This window comes from Protopterus annectens, chromosome 9.part0 (assembly GCF_019279795.1).
Source record: "Protopterus annectens isolate FY-2018-M chromosome 9.part0, PAN1.0, whole genome shotgun sequence".
Lineage (NCBI taxonomy): Eukaryota > Metazoa > Chordata > Ceratodontiformes > Protopteridae > Protopterus > Protopterus annectens.
Window position 1 is genome coordinate 1,460,205,025 of NC_056743.1, and position 15,539 is coordinate 1,460,220,563.

Here is a 15,539-nt window from a genome sequence, read left to right on the forward strand (position 1 = left end):
ATTGTACTTGGTGATAGGTCTGATGGATAAAGAAAAGGAAATAAACTTTCCCTTTCTTTACATTTAGTATAAGCATGTAATGTTATAATTCTAATCTACAATGGGTAATTTCCCCATTTTTGCTAAAGTTGCATCTAATATCTTTACTGTATTTCTATAGTATACTGCTATTCCAGGACATCTCTCATTTCCCAAATTCCAAATTCTGTTTTCTACCCATAGCTCCTCTGCTTGGAATCATTCTCCATTTGTTAAAAATCTAGTGTCTTCTAATATGACATCGACATAACATGTATTGTACCACTCCATAATCCCTGTTCTACTTACTTTATTAATGTTCATCTTTTCCAGGTTAGGGGTCACCACAGCGGAACTCCGGTCTGCTAATGATTGGCAGTAGATTTTTAATGTGCCATGTTTCCAGTCCGATGCCCAACCTTCAGCGAAGGCACGCCCATTCACACCTGTCTTTCAGAGGCCACTCAACCATGGGGAGGACATGTAGACTCCACACAGAAGGCACTCCAGCCAAGAATCAAGCAGGAGAACCTGTTGCTATGAGGCAAAACCACTACCGCTCTACCACCACGGCTTCCTTCTTACTTTATTAATACTGATCACATTTACAGAAAGTACTCTAAATTTTTCATTTTTCCTTTGATTGATAGTTTTTTTAAGTTTATTGCTAATTACTAAGCTAGCTTTCTTAACAGGCCATTCTAAGCCTATCCAGTTTCCCTCCCAAAGGTGAGAATCAAACACTGTGCTTTGTGTCTGTGAGTCAGGCACCTTAACTATTATACCAACCACCAGTCATTAGCTGTGTATATGCTTTTTCATCCATTTCATTTCTTTTTTTTTTTTTTCGTTTGTACTTTTCTCTTTAAATTTTCTTTTTCTATCTTTTACCCATTTACCAACAGAATATTTTTTTTTCTTTTACGTCGTCTCAGTTTATGTCTTCTTCATTACTTATTTCACAACCCTCTTCTATGTCCTCTTTATTATTTTTTCTCATCTACCTTTTCTTCTATTTCTACTACTTCTAAAATTTCTTCTTTCTTTTTCTTTCTCCTTACTCTTATTTTCATTTTTCCAATCCATCAATAAATGTCCAGTTTTGTTACATTTATAACATTTCAATTAATATTTTTTCATCACGTCCCATTTCCACATAAATATAACATTTTCTTTTGTCACAGTTACTCATCAACTGCCCTTCTTTTCCACAAAAAAAGAAGAAAGAAACATGTACTGGGTTGTCCCCAGTATTTTACAAAACTCCTCTTCCCTTTCACATTTCTCATTCTTGGTATTTGTGCATTTTTTTTCTCTTTCTGTTTTTAACACATTATTACAGCCACCAGTCCAAAAACCCCTTTTGTCATAAATATTTGCAATGTCCAGTACTTCTTTACATGAAATTTTCAAATGTCCTTTCAGTCTCTCTTTCTACCTCTCTTCAAAGTTGTACATGAATTGTCTTTTTTGTTTCCCTGATAAATGCTTTTATTGCATAAAGATTCCATAGGTTACAGTCTTTCTTTTTTCATGTTTTCCAAGGAAAATTTTCCATTCAAAAAAAGTCTCAAATACAATGTCACAAAATGTTTCTGTTTATAAGAATAAATGTTCTTACCTCATATGCTTTTACACCCAAAGGAGCTATTAAAATGTCCCACACTTCATACACTTCCCACACTTAACATTTCTTTGTCTTCTTTACTTTGAATCCTTACCACATACTTCTGTTTTTCATTTTCTTCTACCTTCTTTTCTGCTACTCCACTTTTGCCTTGTTTTACTTTCTCTACATATGTTTTCTTTTCCATCTCACTATTCCTCAGGATTGTCTCTGCATCCTCCTTTTATATTTTTCCATAATGTCCCCCCAGGAATCCTCTTCTTTATTTTCTGTCTCATTCTGTGCCAACAATTTTTTAAGTAAATCACCCTGCAACTCTCCCAATCAGAGGGTTGTAATTATACATCAATCATTTGCTGACTCATCTCCATCAAACAAATTTCTTTGAAACATCTCCTCAGAATCTTGCACACATTCTCCTGTCTCAATATTTGCTTTCTTCTTCTTTTCTTTCACCACTCCATCATCTCTCCCCTTCTGCCTTCCTGTTTCTCTGGACTGCCTCTGTGCCTGGAATGTAAACAGGAAGTGTTCCTCCAAAATGGGTCCAACTCAAACAATGAATTAGGGGATGTTCCTCAATGCCCTGGCCAAACTGGGACTTACTCTGTCAACAAAGGATAAATAACAAAGAAAGAAAGAAAAAAATGCAATTTTGTGCCCACTCTTCTCTTAAATGAAATCAAAGGGAAAATGCTGATGGTAAGCATAACATAAGTCTGCTGAAGGTAGCAAAGGGAGGAAGCCTTTCAGGGCAGCCCAGTACAGTGTTATGAATAAGCCTGATCACCTAACACTCCAATGAACACTGAATCCAAACACTATATTCCTAAAATATGACAAACCTTCTGCATTGTGTACTTTACAAAACCTTAACTTCCCAAAGAAAACATTCAGATTAATTTGCAGAAATTCAGCCCTGAAACACATCCCAGATTGCTGAATGCCTCTAATTTTGTTTTCCTCAGCAGTCTACAAATCCCCATTAGTTGCTGAATGAAACATATTCAGAAATGTATCTCCTTTGCCTTTTGCATTCCCAAAATCATCTAGTTCCGATACTTGATTAGGTACATGAGGAACTAGCTGAGTGGATGATAGTTAGTGTCTGTTTCCACAACCCAGGGGAAGTGAGGTGGTATGATCCTCCACAGCATGCCTAAAATGTATCCCACAAGAGATAGGTCAGTGTATTGGACATTTTCAAATGATGTGCCTTGCAGTTTTTGTCAAGCAGTGCACAGCACTGTAGGTAGAATCAGGCTTACATTATCATGTAGATGTGAGCTACCACAGACACTGAGGGTAGGGCTTAAATTTAGAAAAAAAAAACATAGTTATAGCTGCCTGAGGGATGATCTTTGATGACTGATGTTTACCCATGGAGAATGGATGGTCCAGATGAGCCAAGAAAGGGCTGATGATCAACAAGTAATTGGGGAAATAGGTTAAAAAAAAGACATGACTTTCCAAAACAAGACTGTAAAACATATAATGAATGCTAAACCTTACTGTATGAACAACTTTTAAAATTAATTTTGATTTTCACTTTGGCCCTGCACCCCATTCATAAAGAATATGACATTAGATGTAAAGGATTTCACCCCCCTCCAATTGTCGAGTTTAGCTAGTATTTGTATACTTTGCAATAATGTATACGAGGAACAGCCAGCCCCGCTGTAGTGAGGGATGAAGCTCTGACTACAGTCCAGACAACCTGCGTTCACTTAGTGGCTCAGGTGCTGGGTCAGTGGCTTGCGTCACCCCCCACCCCATCCAAGCAGGAAATATCAGGATGAGGCACATGCTCAGCCACACCTCAGTAGTTGAACCACCCCCTGGAGAAAGCTCTCGCCAAGTGGGGAATGAACAGGCCACATGGATGACAGTGAATTGTCAGTTAGCAGACATCATGAACCAGACAAAAAAAATCTACATCAAAAGTGCATATATTTCCTATGCCGAACACTATGTAAGTTAAAGTCTTGTAGACCTTTGAATCTAACAACAGATACTAACAAGTAGCCCATACAGTAGCTACAAACAGCTTAGATGACACCTCAATGATGAGTGGTGTCTTTACATGGGAATTTTATTTGCATATTCTTTGTTTTCTTATTTACTTTGCATAAGCAATTTGAATGTCAGTTAGACAGCCGGTAATGAAGAAAATGACCTGTTTGTATAATAATTTTATATTTTTCTCTCTCTAGTGATTGTTGCCCGCTCTGTGCCAGTCAACAGCTCTGAGCTTAATGAGACTCTGGTAATAACAGCAGGAACTACCACTATGTCTATTAAAGCAAAAACTGTCATTGAAGGGACTGAGCAAGGTATGAATGGACATTATCTCTAACTGTTATCAAATCCTTTATCTTCTCTTGTTGTCTTTACAGCTCATTTGCACCTCTTACTATCTTGCTGTGATGGCACTATAGATGAAACAATAGATGCCAGTACATTTTCCCAGATATGTGTCTCTAAGATAAAATGGATGACTGATATTCCTACCGATGTGCCAAGACAAGTGCAGGATTTTCTGCACAGTATGGCTGTGATAAGACTTGAGCAACAATGTACATTATGGCGGTGTTAGGAATTTATGATTAAAACTGAACTCTGCAATGGCATAGCCTACAGCTGACTCCACTGAACAACCTGAACTGGTAATGACAGCACCCATTATAAGCCATAATGTTCTTGTGCCTATTATTTATTTATTTGTGAGTATCTATTTGAAATTTTGAGAACTACAATTGTAATTCTATCAACACTACAACAACATGGCAATGAGAAGAATTTATTCTAACTCTGTATTGCTGTATCTCAGAATGTAGTCCCTCCTACTCTAAAGAAGGTTGATAACAGAAACAGCATCTATAAGCAGTAAGGGGGAGGGGGCAGAGTGGGGGTAAGATCTCATGGAAAAGTGCTGGCAATGTGCAACACTGCATATTAGCATATGCTGCTGTTTTATTTCTTTCATTTTATTTAATCTCAGTTTATTTTTGAAGGGCTGGAATTTACTGAACTGGTTCTCATACTAGTGTTATGGAGACATTTTTTATAGTTTTGAAGGGCTGGAATTTACTGAACTGGTTCTCATACTAGTGTTATGGAGACATTTTTTTGTAGCTTTATCACAATCATGCTCATTTTTTTTCTAAGAGAGAAGTTAACTTTGGATGACACTGCTTCAATAGAATGATTTTGGGAAAGGTTGTGCAGATGTCTACATAAAAACTTAAATACATTTTTCTGAAAGATTGTAGAAAAATGATTTTGAAAAGATTTAGATGCCACTGTTACAGATTTAGGTTAATAAGTTCTTAACAGCTAAGAGGCCTGAGTAACCATATAGAGCCTAGCCATGGCACTCTACTAAGTGATAACCATACTGCTTGCTCACATAGTAAATCTGTGAGCACCCATCCTATCTTAAAGATCAATATTTAAATTAGTTGACATGCAGTTGTACTTATTCCATAGGTAGGGATTCTTTGAGTGAGAAACCTAGCTTGCAAAGTGATCTTGCTTATAATGCAGTGAAGAGTGGGTTCTTTTAAGTGAGTGCTTTTACTGTTACCAATATTTTTGAGTTTTAGGAAATTGAGTAGGAAAGGATGTTTCAGAACCAGGAATGGTAGTCAAAGATCACAATATAGGAGATGACATAGGAACAGGTAAAGTGAGATGGCTTTTTGTCTCTCCAAGTATCTTAAGGAACTTACTGCTTTTTTGTTATTAAAAGAAATCAATCTTTCTAGTTTGGCAAGGTGGATGGAGTGATGCATTCCAAATGGTGTATTGCATTCTATGATTTGTCTGATGAGGGAAGAATAGAGGAAGATTATGATGTAATTGGACCTGGCAGATATAGTCTTGATAATTAAGTGGACAATGTTGGAGGATTTGCTAACTATAATGGATACATGATTATCAAAGGATCATTTATTTCTGATAAAGGTGTTTAGATCTTTAATAAATGTCCCACTATTAAGTGGGGTCCTCTTTATGTGGTCATCAGTAGGAAAGACTTGGTTACCAAAGGCCGCTACACTCTTTTTTTTTGTCATTAAGTTTAAGACCACAGTCAGTACACCAAGTGTTGTCCCACTTGCTAGATATAAGTGTCTAAGGAGAAGGAGTCAATAATATCCCCCAGTGTATAGTCATCAGAAAATGTGATTGACCGTACACTTTTAACATCTGTTTTCATGTCTAAGAAGTAGATGCCAAACAAGAGGGTGACTCTGGACAGAGTCCTGAGGGAAACCACTAGTAACATGCCTTTTAGATGAGAAGGTATCATCAACTTTTCCTGTGTACTTTCAGAGAACCAATCTGCAACTTAATGAATAACACAGGTGTTTATCCTTAGACTACTAAATTTGTCAGTGTTGCCTGCATGGGAAATTGTATCAAAGGTTTTAAGATAAGAAGAATAAACAGAATCACCTTTCATTATGGGTTCCATTACATTCTCTAAGAAATTAATCCAAATAAGGAGACAGGATCTATCTTTTACAAAGTCAATTTGGTTATGATGAAGGGTTTGTAGGTTACTATTTTCATTTTTATGAAGGTGATTGAGATATGTTCCGTGATTTTACAGATGATTCTGATAAACATAATATGGTGATATTTTTCATGATGTGTATGGTGACGCCTTGTGAAGAGTTACCAAGATGACCATTCCTTAAAGTAAGGTGCGTACCTTTTGGAGAGACTAAGGAGGAAAACTAGAAACAACCTTGTATATTATATGAACAGCCTTATATATTAGATGAAACCATGGACATATTATTTATGGTTTTGGAGACAGCTTCTGAGATCTAGATCACAGTGATTTTAGTAGAAAGGAGGCTTTAGACAAACAAGGGAGAGGAATATGAAGGTGAGTGAGAAGGGTGAAACTAGAACTTAATTTTTGAGCTAGAACATGCACTATGGCTTTGGAAAACAATGAGCAATACCATTATCTAGGACTCAGTATAGGGTTGGGTGCTAGTTCTAATTTATTTATTTTATTTTATTTATTTTATATTTGTTTACTGGGAAAGTCCGACTGGATATATGTCCATTTTCAGCGGAGACCCGGGGAGAAAAGCTCCAGAAAGCAGAGTATAAATACATTAGGAACAATAGAAACATTTAGAGATAAGTATAACATGCAGTTGTCAGTAGGGTGACATACATGGATAAAACATAGTAGACAACATCAAAATTATGTGGCTTCAATTTCAAACAATAATACATGGAGTTATGGGCTAAGTCCCTTCAAGAATTCGTACACTTATTAGAGTATAAGATTGAAATGCTTAGGGAGAGTTTGTAGGAACAGTGGGTGGTGATTAGTCATTGTTTAAGCAGGGACACTGCCAATGCTGTTGGAAGTGTAGTTTGAGGCTTTTTTTGAACTGTGTTAAGGAGGATTGGTGAGTAAGTTTGTCAGGTAGCATATTCCAAATTTTGTCTACTGAGCTGGTAAATAATGAGTCCCCAGCCACATCTATGCTCTTAGTTGTTTGTACCAGCAGTTTGTCAGCAGAGCGCAGTGTCCTCAGGTTGCTGCATGGTTTGATGATCTTATTTAATACTGGTGTTTTTTCGGGTTGATATAGTATTTTGTGGGTTATCGTATCGGAGAAGATTGGGCCACTCTAGCCATCCTAGTTGAGTTAGGTTGATACAATGGTGATTCCAGGAGGTAGCACCTGTAGCAAATCTAGCAATATGGTTGTAACAATTAGCAAGTTTGGTAAGGGTGGCTTGTTCAGGTTAGTGAAGAGGGGGGAGGCATAGAGGAGGGTAGATAGTAGGTGGGACTGAGCGATAGTGGTTTTTGCAAAAGGAGTGAAGAAGGGTGTGATCCTGTTTAGGAGCCCAGTTTTTTGTTGACAGATTTTATGGCTTGATTGACATGGATATATTTTAGGGCATTATCGACTGTGATGCCCAGGAGTTTTGCGTGAGTATCTGGGAATATGATTGTGCCATTGTTGGAACTTATAGTAAAGAATGTTGAGGAGGATTTGCAGGTGGGGGAAAAGATGTGCAGTTTAGTTTTGTTGTGGTGTAATAGAACCTGATGGTTTGCAAACCATTTTTCTACATCATTGAAAGTATTCTGGTTTAGGGTTATAAGCTCAGTTGAGGAGGAGGCGATACATATTAAAGTAGAGTCACCCGTGTATTGGATGCAGTATGGCCTTAAGAGAGATGGTGGGTAGGTCATTGATAAAGACTAGGAAGAGTAGTGGCCCTAGTATGGAGCCTTGGGGGTCTCCTAGAGTAACGGGTAGACGTGTGGATAGGATATTCTGCTATAAAACTGCTTGTTGTCTGTCAGACAGGTAAGATTGGAACCATTTAATGGAGCTACTATTCAGTGACAGTTCCTTCAAGGTGCGGAGAAGCAGTTGGTGATTGACCATATCAAAGGCCTTAGAGAGATCTAGGAAGAGAGCTGAGGTAAGTTTGTTATTGTTTCGATTGGTGTTGATAGAGTTCGATAAGGATAGGAGGGCTGATGTGGTGCTATGGTGTGGCCTAAAACCATGTTGAGAGTTGGCCAGTAGTTTATTTTGGGTGAGATAGTGCATTAATTGGTTGTGGACAGACCTTTCCATAATTTTGGCCAATGCTGATAGTATGGCTATTGGTCAGAAGTTTGAGAGGACTAAATAATTCTCTCCTTTATGAATAGGAATGACATGGGAAACCTTCCAAAGAGAGGGGAAAGTGGCTTCAGTCAAGATACAGTTTATTATGATCGAGACAGGGTATGCAATGGCATCTGCCCCTTTTTGTAAATATTCTGGTGGGAGCAGATCAGCTGCCAGGGTAGTGGGCTTTAGTTTGTTAATTAGAGATCGGATGGTCAATGTAGATACAGGTTGGAAGGCAAAAGGGAGTGGGGTAGTGGTTGTGGAGGAGTTTTGAAAGGAGCTGGTGGGGGGTAGTTGGCTAGCTAGTGATTGGATGGTTTTGGTAAAAAAGTTGCTAATGATATTAGCAGTTTCCTCTGGAGTTTTAAGGTCAGAAGTTGAGGGGGTGAGGGTGGTGGTTTGGCCTGGTGGGGCAGTTTGTTTATGCTTGCCCACATTTTTTGAGATTTGTTCTGGTGTTTTTGCTGAAGGTGTTGATAATTTTTTTTGTCTAACAATGTGGCTTTCTTGGCATCATTCCTTAGTTGTCAGAATTTAATATGGTCAAGTGGGTCTTTGGAGGTGAGCCAGTTGTCCCATGCTTTATTTCTTGCTATGATATTGGTTTTGGTTACATTAGAGAGCCAGGGAGCGGTTTTAGTTTTGGCTCTAAGGGTGCGGATAGGAGCCGAATTTAGAAATAAAATAGTCTACAGCATCATCTAGTGGAAGTTCTTTAAGTATGGTCCAATTGCATGCTCTGAGTTCATTCTGAAAGTCAGTGGAGTTAAAGTTCTTGTTGTTTCTGATAGATTTATAAAGAACTTGGTGGTGGTTATCTACTTTATGCTTAATGAGGTAAGTGAGTAGGTGGTCACTTATATCATCGGGGAGTGTACTTGTGTTATACAGGTCTGGGTGATTGTTGATAAGAATCCAGTCCAGGATATTGCCTTTGTAGTTGGACTTATTTATTCTGGTGGGTGAGGATACAAGTTGTGTATAGCCGTGAAGGTTTATATGGGTGGTGGGAGATTCAAAGGAACAATTGTTCCAGTCAATATTAAAGTCACCTAACACCATAGTTCCATTGGGGTTATATGTTGGAAAGCCATTTGAAGAAGTCTTCTAGGGTATTTGCATTGTTGCCTGGGGGGATATAAATGTAGGCAATTAATATAGATTTAATTTTGTTAAGCTGTAGTTTGCTAACTAGGGCTTCTGCATTATTGAACAAGGGAGGTTGTTGTGAGGCTAGAGTGACATCTATTGTGTTTTTAAACAGAACTGCTACTCCTCCACCTTTCCTGGTGTTTAGGTCTCGTCTAAGTATGTTGTACCCTGGTGGGATAACCTCATCATTTTTAGTTCCTGGTTTTAGCCAAGTTTCTGTAAGACATAACACAACAGGTGAGTAGGTGGCTAGAAGGGCATGAAGATTATCGACCTTGTTGTTAATACTCCTGATGTTTAGGTGACAGTTCAGGAGAGAGTTAGGGGACCTTTCATCTAGCCATATGTTGCTGGGAGCTTGTGGGAAGGGTGGATCCAGAGTTAGGGTGGATATCTCCATCCCTCATCAGAGTAAGTTGTACTGTGATTATTAGTTTCAGCACTTTACTTATTATTTTATGATAATACCTAGTTTTGTGGGAGATGGTCTGTATTCTAGGTAGTTGGTGGCTGTTAAAATTGGAGAGGACAGGTTTGTAGTGAGCTAGGGGTTGGTCTGATTCACTCAAGGTGGAGCAGAGATGATATGCGATATGGGGTGGGGAAAGTCACAGTAGGGATGGTTTTCATAGATGGTAAGGAGCTATAGCCCATGCAATATAATTCAGAGGAACATAATTGGTCTCATCTTGATAGCAGTGGTATTTGGTAATGGATATGAGTGGAGAATTAAGGGGGTTGTTGGCAGGAAGGGTTAGTGTATGGAGGTGCGGGTTATCAATGATAGGTTGTAGGAGAGGGGAAATGGTTTATTGGCCTTAAATTTAGCAGTAGTGGGGGTGGGTGAGATTTGGGGGCAGGGTGGGGCACAGAGCAATCCCAAGCGAAGCGAGGACAAGCAGAGCAAAGCTATACCAAGTTACAAGGATTTCCAGGGTCTGTGAGTATGCAGGCTTAAAGAATACAACTTTACAGTGTTTTTACTCAGTTCTTTTTAAAGTGAGCTCCAGTTTACTCAATTTACTCAATTCTTTGAAAAGTGAGCTGTGTTGTACTCAATACTATATTAAACAAAGTTTGTAGCTTAGCCAGGCAATTTCACTGATTGTTGGGAGAAAGCAAGCTTTTAAACTGTCTTTTGTACAGATATTTTGTTACTTCTTTAGCAACTGTGAGATGAAGTAAGCAGGGGGAATGTGTTTTACAGGCTATTTGAGCTGTAGAATGCTTTTTTATTACTTATTACAGCAGCCTGACCATGGAGTCTAAGACTGTTAAGCTATCTTTTACTATGGACCCCAGGCTAGCCGTAGACCCAGTTCAGTCAAGCAATCTAGTAGCACAAAAGTTATGCTTAAGATATAGACCTTGCAGTCCTTTTTCTCAGTGAGGGGCAGTGCAGGAATGCTTTTCTTTCTTTTAATTTTCAGGATGACAGTTTCTTTTCAGCACAGATTGAGCCATTCGAGGTAAGGACAGGTGGGGTGAAAAGACCTTGTAAGGTACATAGAGTCAGTGCATGGATTCTAAATGGAACATAGCTAATGTAACAGCATGCAAACAGTATTATACATTCAGGTAGGGTATGCATTAATATTAGTAGTAGCACAGCTTCTGCATTTCTCTATAATCAATTGCAACTATCACTCAGAGCAGTAGTGTACAGCACAGGCAAGTTCACTGAATTTTACACAGCTTTTCCTATGCAGTTTTATGCTATCAGTAATTACAGCATTAATGCGTACAGCTAAATCCACTTGCCAAATGCTAGGTTAATGCCATAATATAGCTAGGCTAATGCCATAATACAGCCAAAAAAAGGTTTTCTGGTTCTCCTTGGAGTAGGTGGCTACTTTCAGTTCATATTATTTTTCCAGTGGTTAAAACTGATAAGCCCCCTGGATAGTGTACCTTTTCATGAGTGATGTGGGGGCACTGTCTAAGTGACTTGCTCATAGCTACACAGTAGGCAAATGGAGGAATGAAACCTTATACCCTTAATCACAGGAAGAAGCTCCTTATTAGCTCAGAACCTTAATTATCTGCACTGACTGAAAGAATAACTTAATTACATGACTTAATATTACTAATTATGTGCTTGAGTTCTTTGTTTGCCCAAGAGATTGAAAATCTTTTACATCAAGCAAGTAATTTATTTTTTCCCAAAGTTTGATAGTATGTTTATTTGTTAGTTCCAACATGAAGGTTTTTTTTCTTAATTTCCTTTCATTTTATCTACTTTGAAATATATTTAGGTAACATTTCTATTTACAAGAAATCCAAGAATCCACATCACAAAATAAATAAACACAAATTATTTATAAGTGCAGACATTAAACAATAGCTATAACACCTAGAAACACTTCTTAAATTCAAAACATATTACATAAATGGATATCTGTTTAAATAAACATATGGTGTGAGCTAAGCTGTTTAAATGACATATTATTGGAATTTACTTTTTAGTCATAGGGAAATTTTCCATTGAGAGTTTTATATAATGCATGTATTGTAATTTTTTTCCCTTTGAAACAATACAACATCAGAAATCAGTTTACAAATAAAACTACTACTAAATATATTACTTCTTTGTTAAAGAAGGTTCCAAAAACTAAACTCTGCACAACACAATAGTGGGTTTTATGAGTGGGCATCACCCATAAAATGCAGGATTAGATAGTACAAAGACTGTAACTTCTTCATCCATTTCTTACAAAAACAAGAGAAAATCAATGAGACTGTAATCAAACAGTCATCAATGTTTAGTGGTATTACAAAACTCAGACTCAGGGCCCACCAGGGCTATTAACAGTTTGCGGAATAGCAAATGTGGTCCATGAACTCTCTATTTGAACTAAGCATGTACAGACTTTTTTAAAGCCTTGCCATACTAAGCACTTCTTATGTGCAAAGGTTGCATATTCTGAAGTTTACCAACCCTAAAATGAATAAAACAAAAGAAAGAAAGTGATGGTTGGAGGCTTTTGATTCACCACATATATAACTTTATTCAAACCAAGGTAGCTGTTTTTAACTGCTGGTAGCAGTACCTAAACCATTGTAAGCTTCAGCAACTTCATGCATTTCAGAATTTCAGAATTTACTATTATGTCTGAACTATGAGAGGTAGTTTTGATGAATCCATCAGGGCTATTACTGACAGTAACTTTTTCCTCAGTGTTATAATAAAATCTCAGTTTGGTTTCACCAACAGGCCTGTCAGTCTTTGCATTGTGCGACATCTGGAACCATTTAGCTCAACGTGAATACCAAGCTCAACAGGCTTACTAAGAGATGTAGCCATGGTTTGAACATCAGTACTTTTGTAGCAGAAACATTTAAATATTAGCTGCATGCTGCAATGTGTAGGCCTGTTTGCAAATACTGCCAACTTTCAATCTGTGGTATCTCTACTCAATACACACTGTATACCGAATTAGGTAGCAACTGCTTATCAAGTCAAAAAGATAGAATTCCATCCATTTGTTCCATAATCACTGAATGAAACTACATACAATCCATTAGTTAAAATATTTCCACTGCCAAAGCTGCCACCACTGCCCAGCATGCCTAAAATGCAAAGACCCACAAAGCATACTTTTGCATCATCTTGTTGCCATGAAGATTCATCTGCTGTGCTTACATCTACATTTAACACTTCCTCAACTCCTTTATAGCTTGCAGCTTCTACACAAAGGAACAAAGAAACCAACAATAAATAAATACATAAATACATAAATAAACAAATAAATAAAATGTTATCAATAAAGACAACTCAAAAGACAGCTTGCTTAGTTTGGGATGCTGCAAATAAAAACAATTCTTCCAACATGACCTTTTCTATCTGATAAAGAATTTAAAATGTTATGCACCATGTGCATCATTGGTAATTGTTGAGCAGCAGCAAAACATAATTTATCTATATACAAATCAAAATTCAGTTTATGATCCAGTAACAACCTAAATATAAGGTATTACTTCTATAAGCAATTTATGTAACATCAAGTTCCTGCATATTTTCCCTGTGGCTAAGGTGAAAAAAGATGTCTGAAGTTTTAAAGTATTGTGATTTATACCCAACTTAACAGAGATGTAAAGTCTTTCTATAATCATTCTAATGTATCACTTACATTCCTCTGAGATGTTAATTGTGCAATATCTTCCAGACAGACAACTACTTAAGAGTTTGATGTCTACTTACTAATGGAATTCATATGCACCATAAACAGTGGATGGTCCTTCTTAGGCCTCTGATGTACCCATGCTCCTATGTCATTTGGAAGAAAATGAACACCCTAATCTATTAATAATCTGTCTGCCATTCAGATATGACTATTTACCTTTTACTGTATTTGTTTCTACACCTAATTCTTCTAAACAACAAACAATATATCTTACCTCTAACCCAGAGACTCCCCATACTCTGGAATAGACTGCCCATATATGTCAAACAGAGCGCCTCCTTGGCCGTCTTCAAAAGGAACCTTGACAATTGGATGGGAGATAGGAAATTCACCCCGAGGATCATGTCAATCACCTGCTAGACAGGGGTCAAAGGAAGTAAATATTGTGGGAAGAAATATCCAGGGAATTGTTATGGCTAGGCTTGTATAGGCCCTAGGGTTTATAGACTAGTACTGACCTATGAAACTATGAACCTTATCAATGACCTTAGTCAGGCCATGAACTTTGCCAGACAAGGCCTAGATTCATGGTATACTTGCTTAAAAAATGTTATCACATTGGTAAACCTTCCCCTCTTGAACGCCATTTCATTCATGTAACTGTAAATAATTTTCTTCCAAATAACTTTGAGGTGATATGTTAATAGTCACAAGAGAATCCAATTCAGCATGCTTTTTGTCCCAAACAAAAATTAAGCAGAACTTCATCAGAAAGAATAAGTAGACAATTAAAAACATAGTTCAATAATAGAAGCTAGCTTACATCATAAATAATTAATCAATATATCAATCAAGAACAATACATATTTAAAACAAATATTTAAATCCATGTAATTATTTATATTTGTTCAGGATGAAAAGTGTGCTGAATTGGAATCTCTTGTGCTTAAAACGTGTTGTTTACCTAATTGTTGTCATGAATAAATACTTGGTTTTTAATTGACATCTATTTGCCTTATTCGTGTTACAGACTTCCTTTCTGAAGTTTGGGCTTAAGTGTTCTTTTGGTGGAGTGTGAGTTTTTTTCTTTGTGATTGTTTGCCTTTGTTTCTCCTCCTCTGGTTCTTCAATGGTCTGCTAATAGTCTTTTCAAAATTATATAAAATGTAACAACATGGGTGTTGGGCAATCATTTTAGCTATCACCTTACCTATAATTTTAATGACAAGAGATAATACTACCTTTTTCCTGGCAGAATAAAATTTACACTTTAAAATGAATAAACTGAAGAGATTTGTAACTTTCCAGGTGTAAGTGACACCTAATTTCATCAGCAACATCATTTGTTATACAAGGGTTGCTAGACTCTGTAATGGAATCAGATCCATTTGTTATGTAAGGGCTTTTAGACTCTGTAACACAATCAGCTCCATCATGTCTTATGTAAGAGTTGTTAGACTCTATAACACAATCAGGTCCATCATTTATGTAAAGATTGTTAGAATCTCTAACACAATCAGTTCCACCATTTGTTATGTAAGGGTTGTTAGAAGCTGTAACACAATCCGCACCATTTGTTATATAAATGTTACTAGACTCTGTAATTCAATGAAGTACAATTTGCCTCACATAGTAATGAGGAACTAAACTCTAAATAAATATCTCTTAATATTAAACACATCTCACATTGAATTATGATGGCAATTAAGTGCTGAAAAGGAGGGGTCCCAACATAGAGCTCTACAACATCTCACTGGTTCACTTCAAGCTTCAAATGAAGTACCTGCCACATGAAATATAGGGGTTCTATATTTTAATCAATTTTCTTCCATTTTACAATGCAGGGACCTACTGACAATGTCATATTGTTGATGGATAAGCCTAACAAGATTTTTTGATATCATAACTGATGAGATAATTTATAATGCATTCCATAGCTTTGCAAAT

The 15,539-nt window shown here is 37.1% G+C and overlaps 1 protein-coding gene across 5 annotated transcripts in view; it reads left to right on the forward strand.

Annotated features, from left to right (window-relative positions):
- The window catches only part of LOC122812119 (adhesion G protein-coupled receptor E2-like), a 1,702,710-nt gene that overhangs the window by 1,216,049 nt on the left and 471,122 nt on the right, over positions 1-15,539 (forward strand). For all 5 annotated transcript variants that reach the window (XM_044084406.1, XM_044084405.1, XM_044084408.1 and 2 more), the window contains one exon: positions 3,859-3,978. In XM_044084406.1, the coding sequence (XP_043940341.1) occupies positions 3,859-3,978 (120 nt within the window). The remainder of the gene's footprint in view (positions 1-3,858; positions 3,979-15,539) is intronic.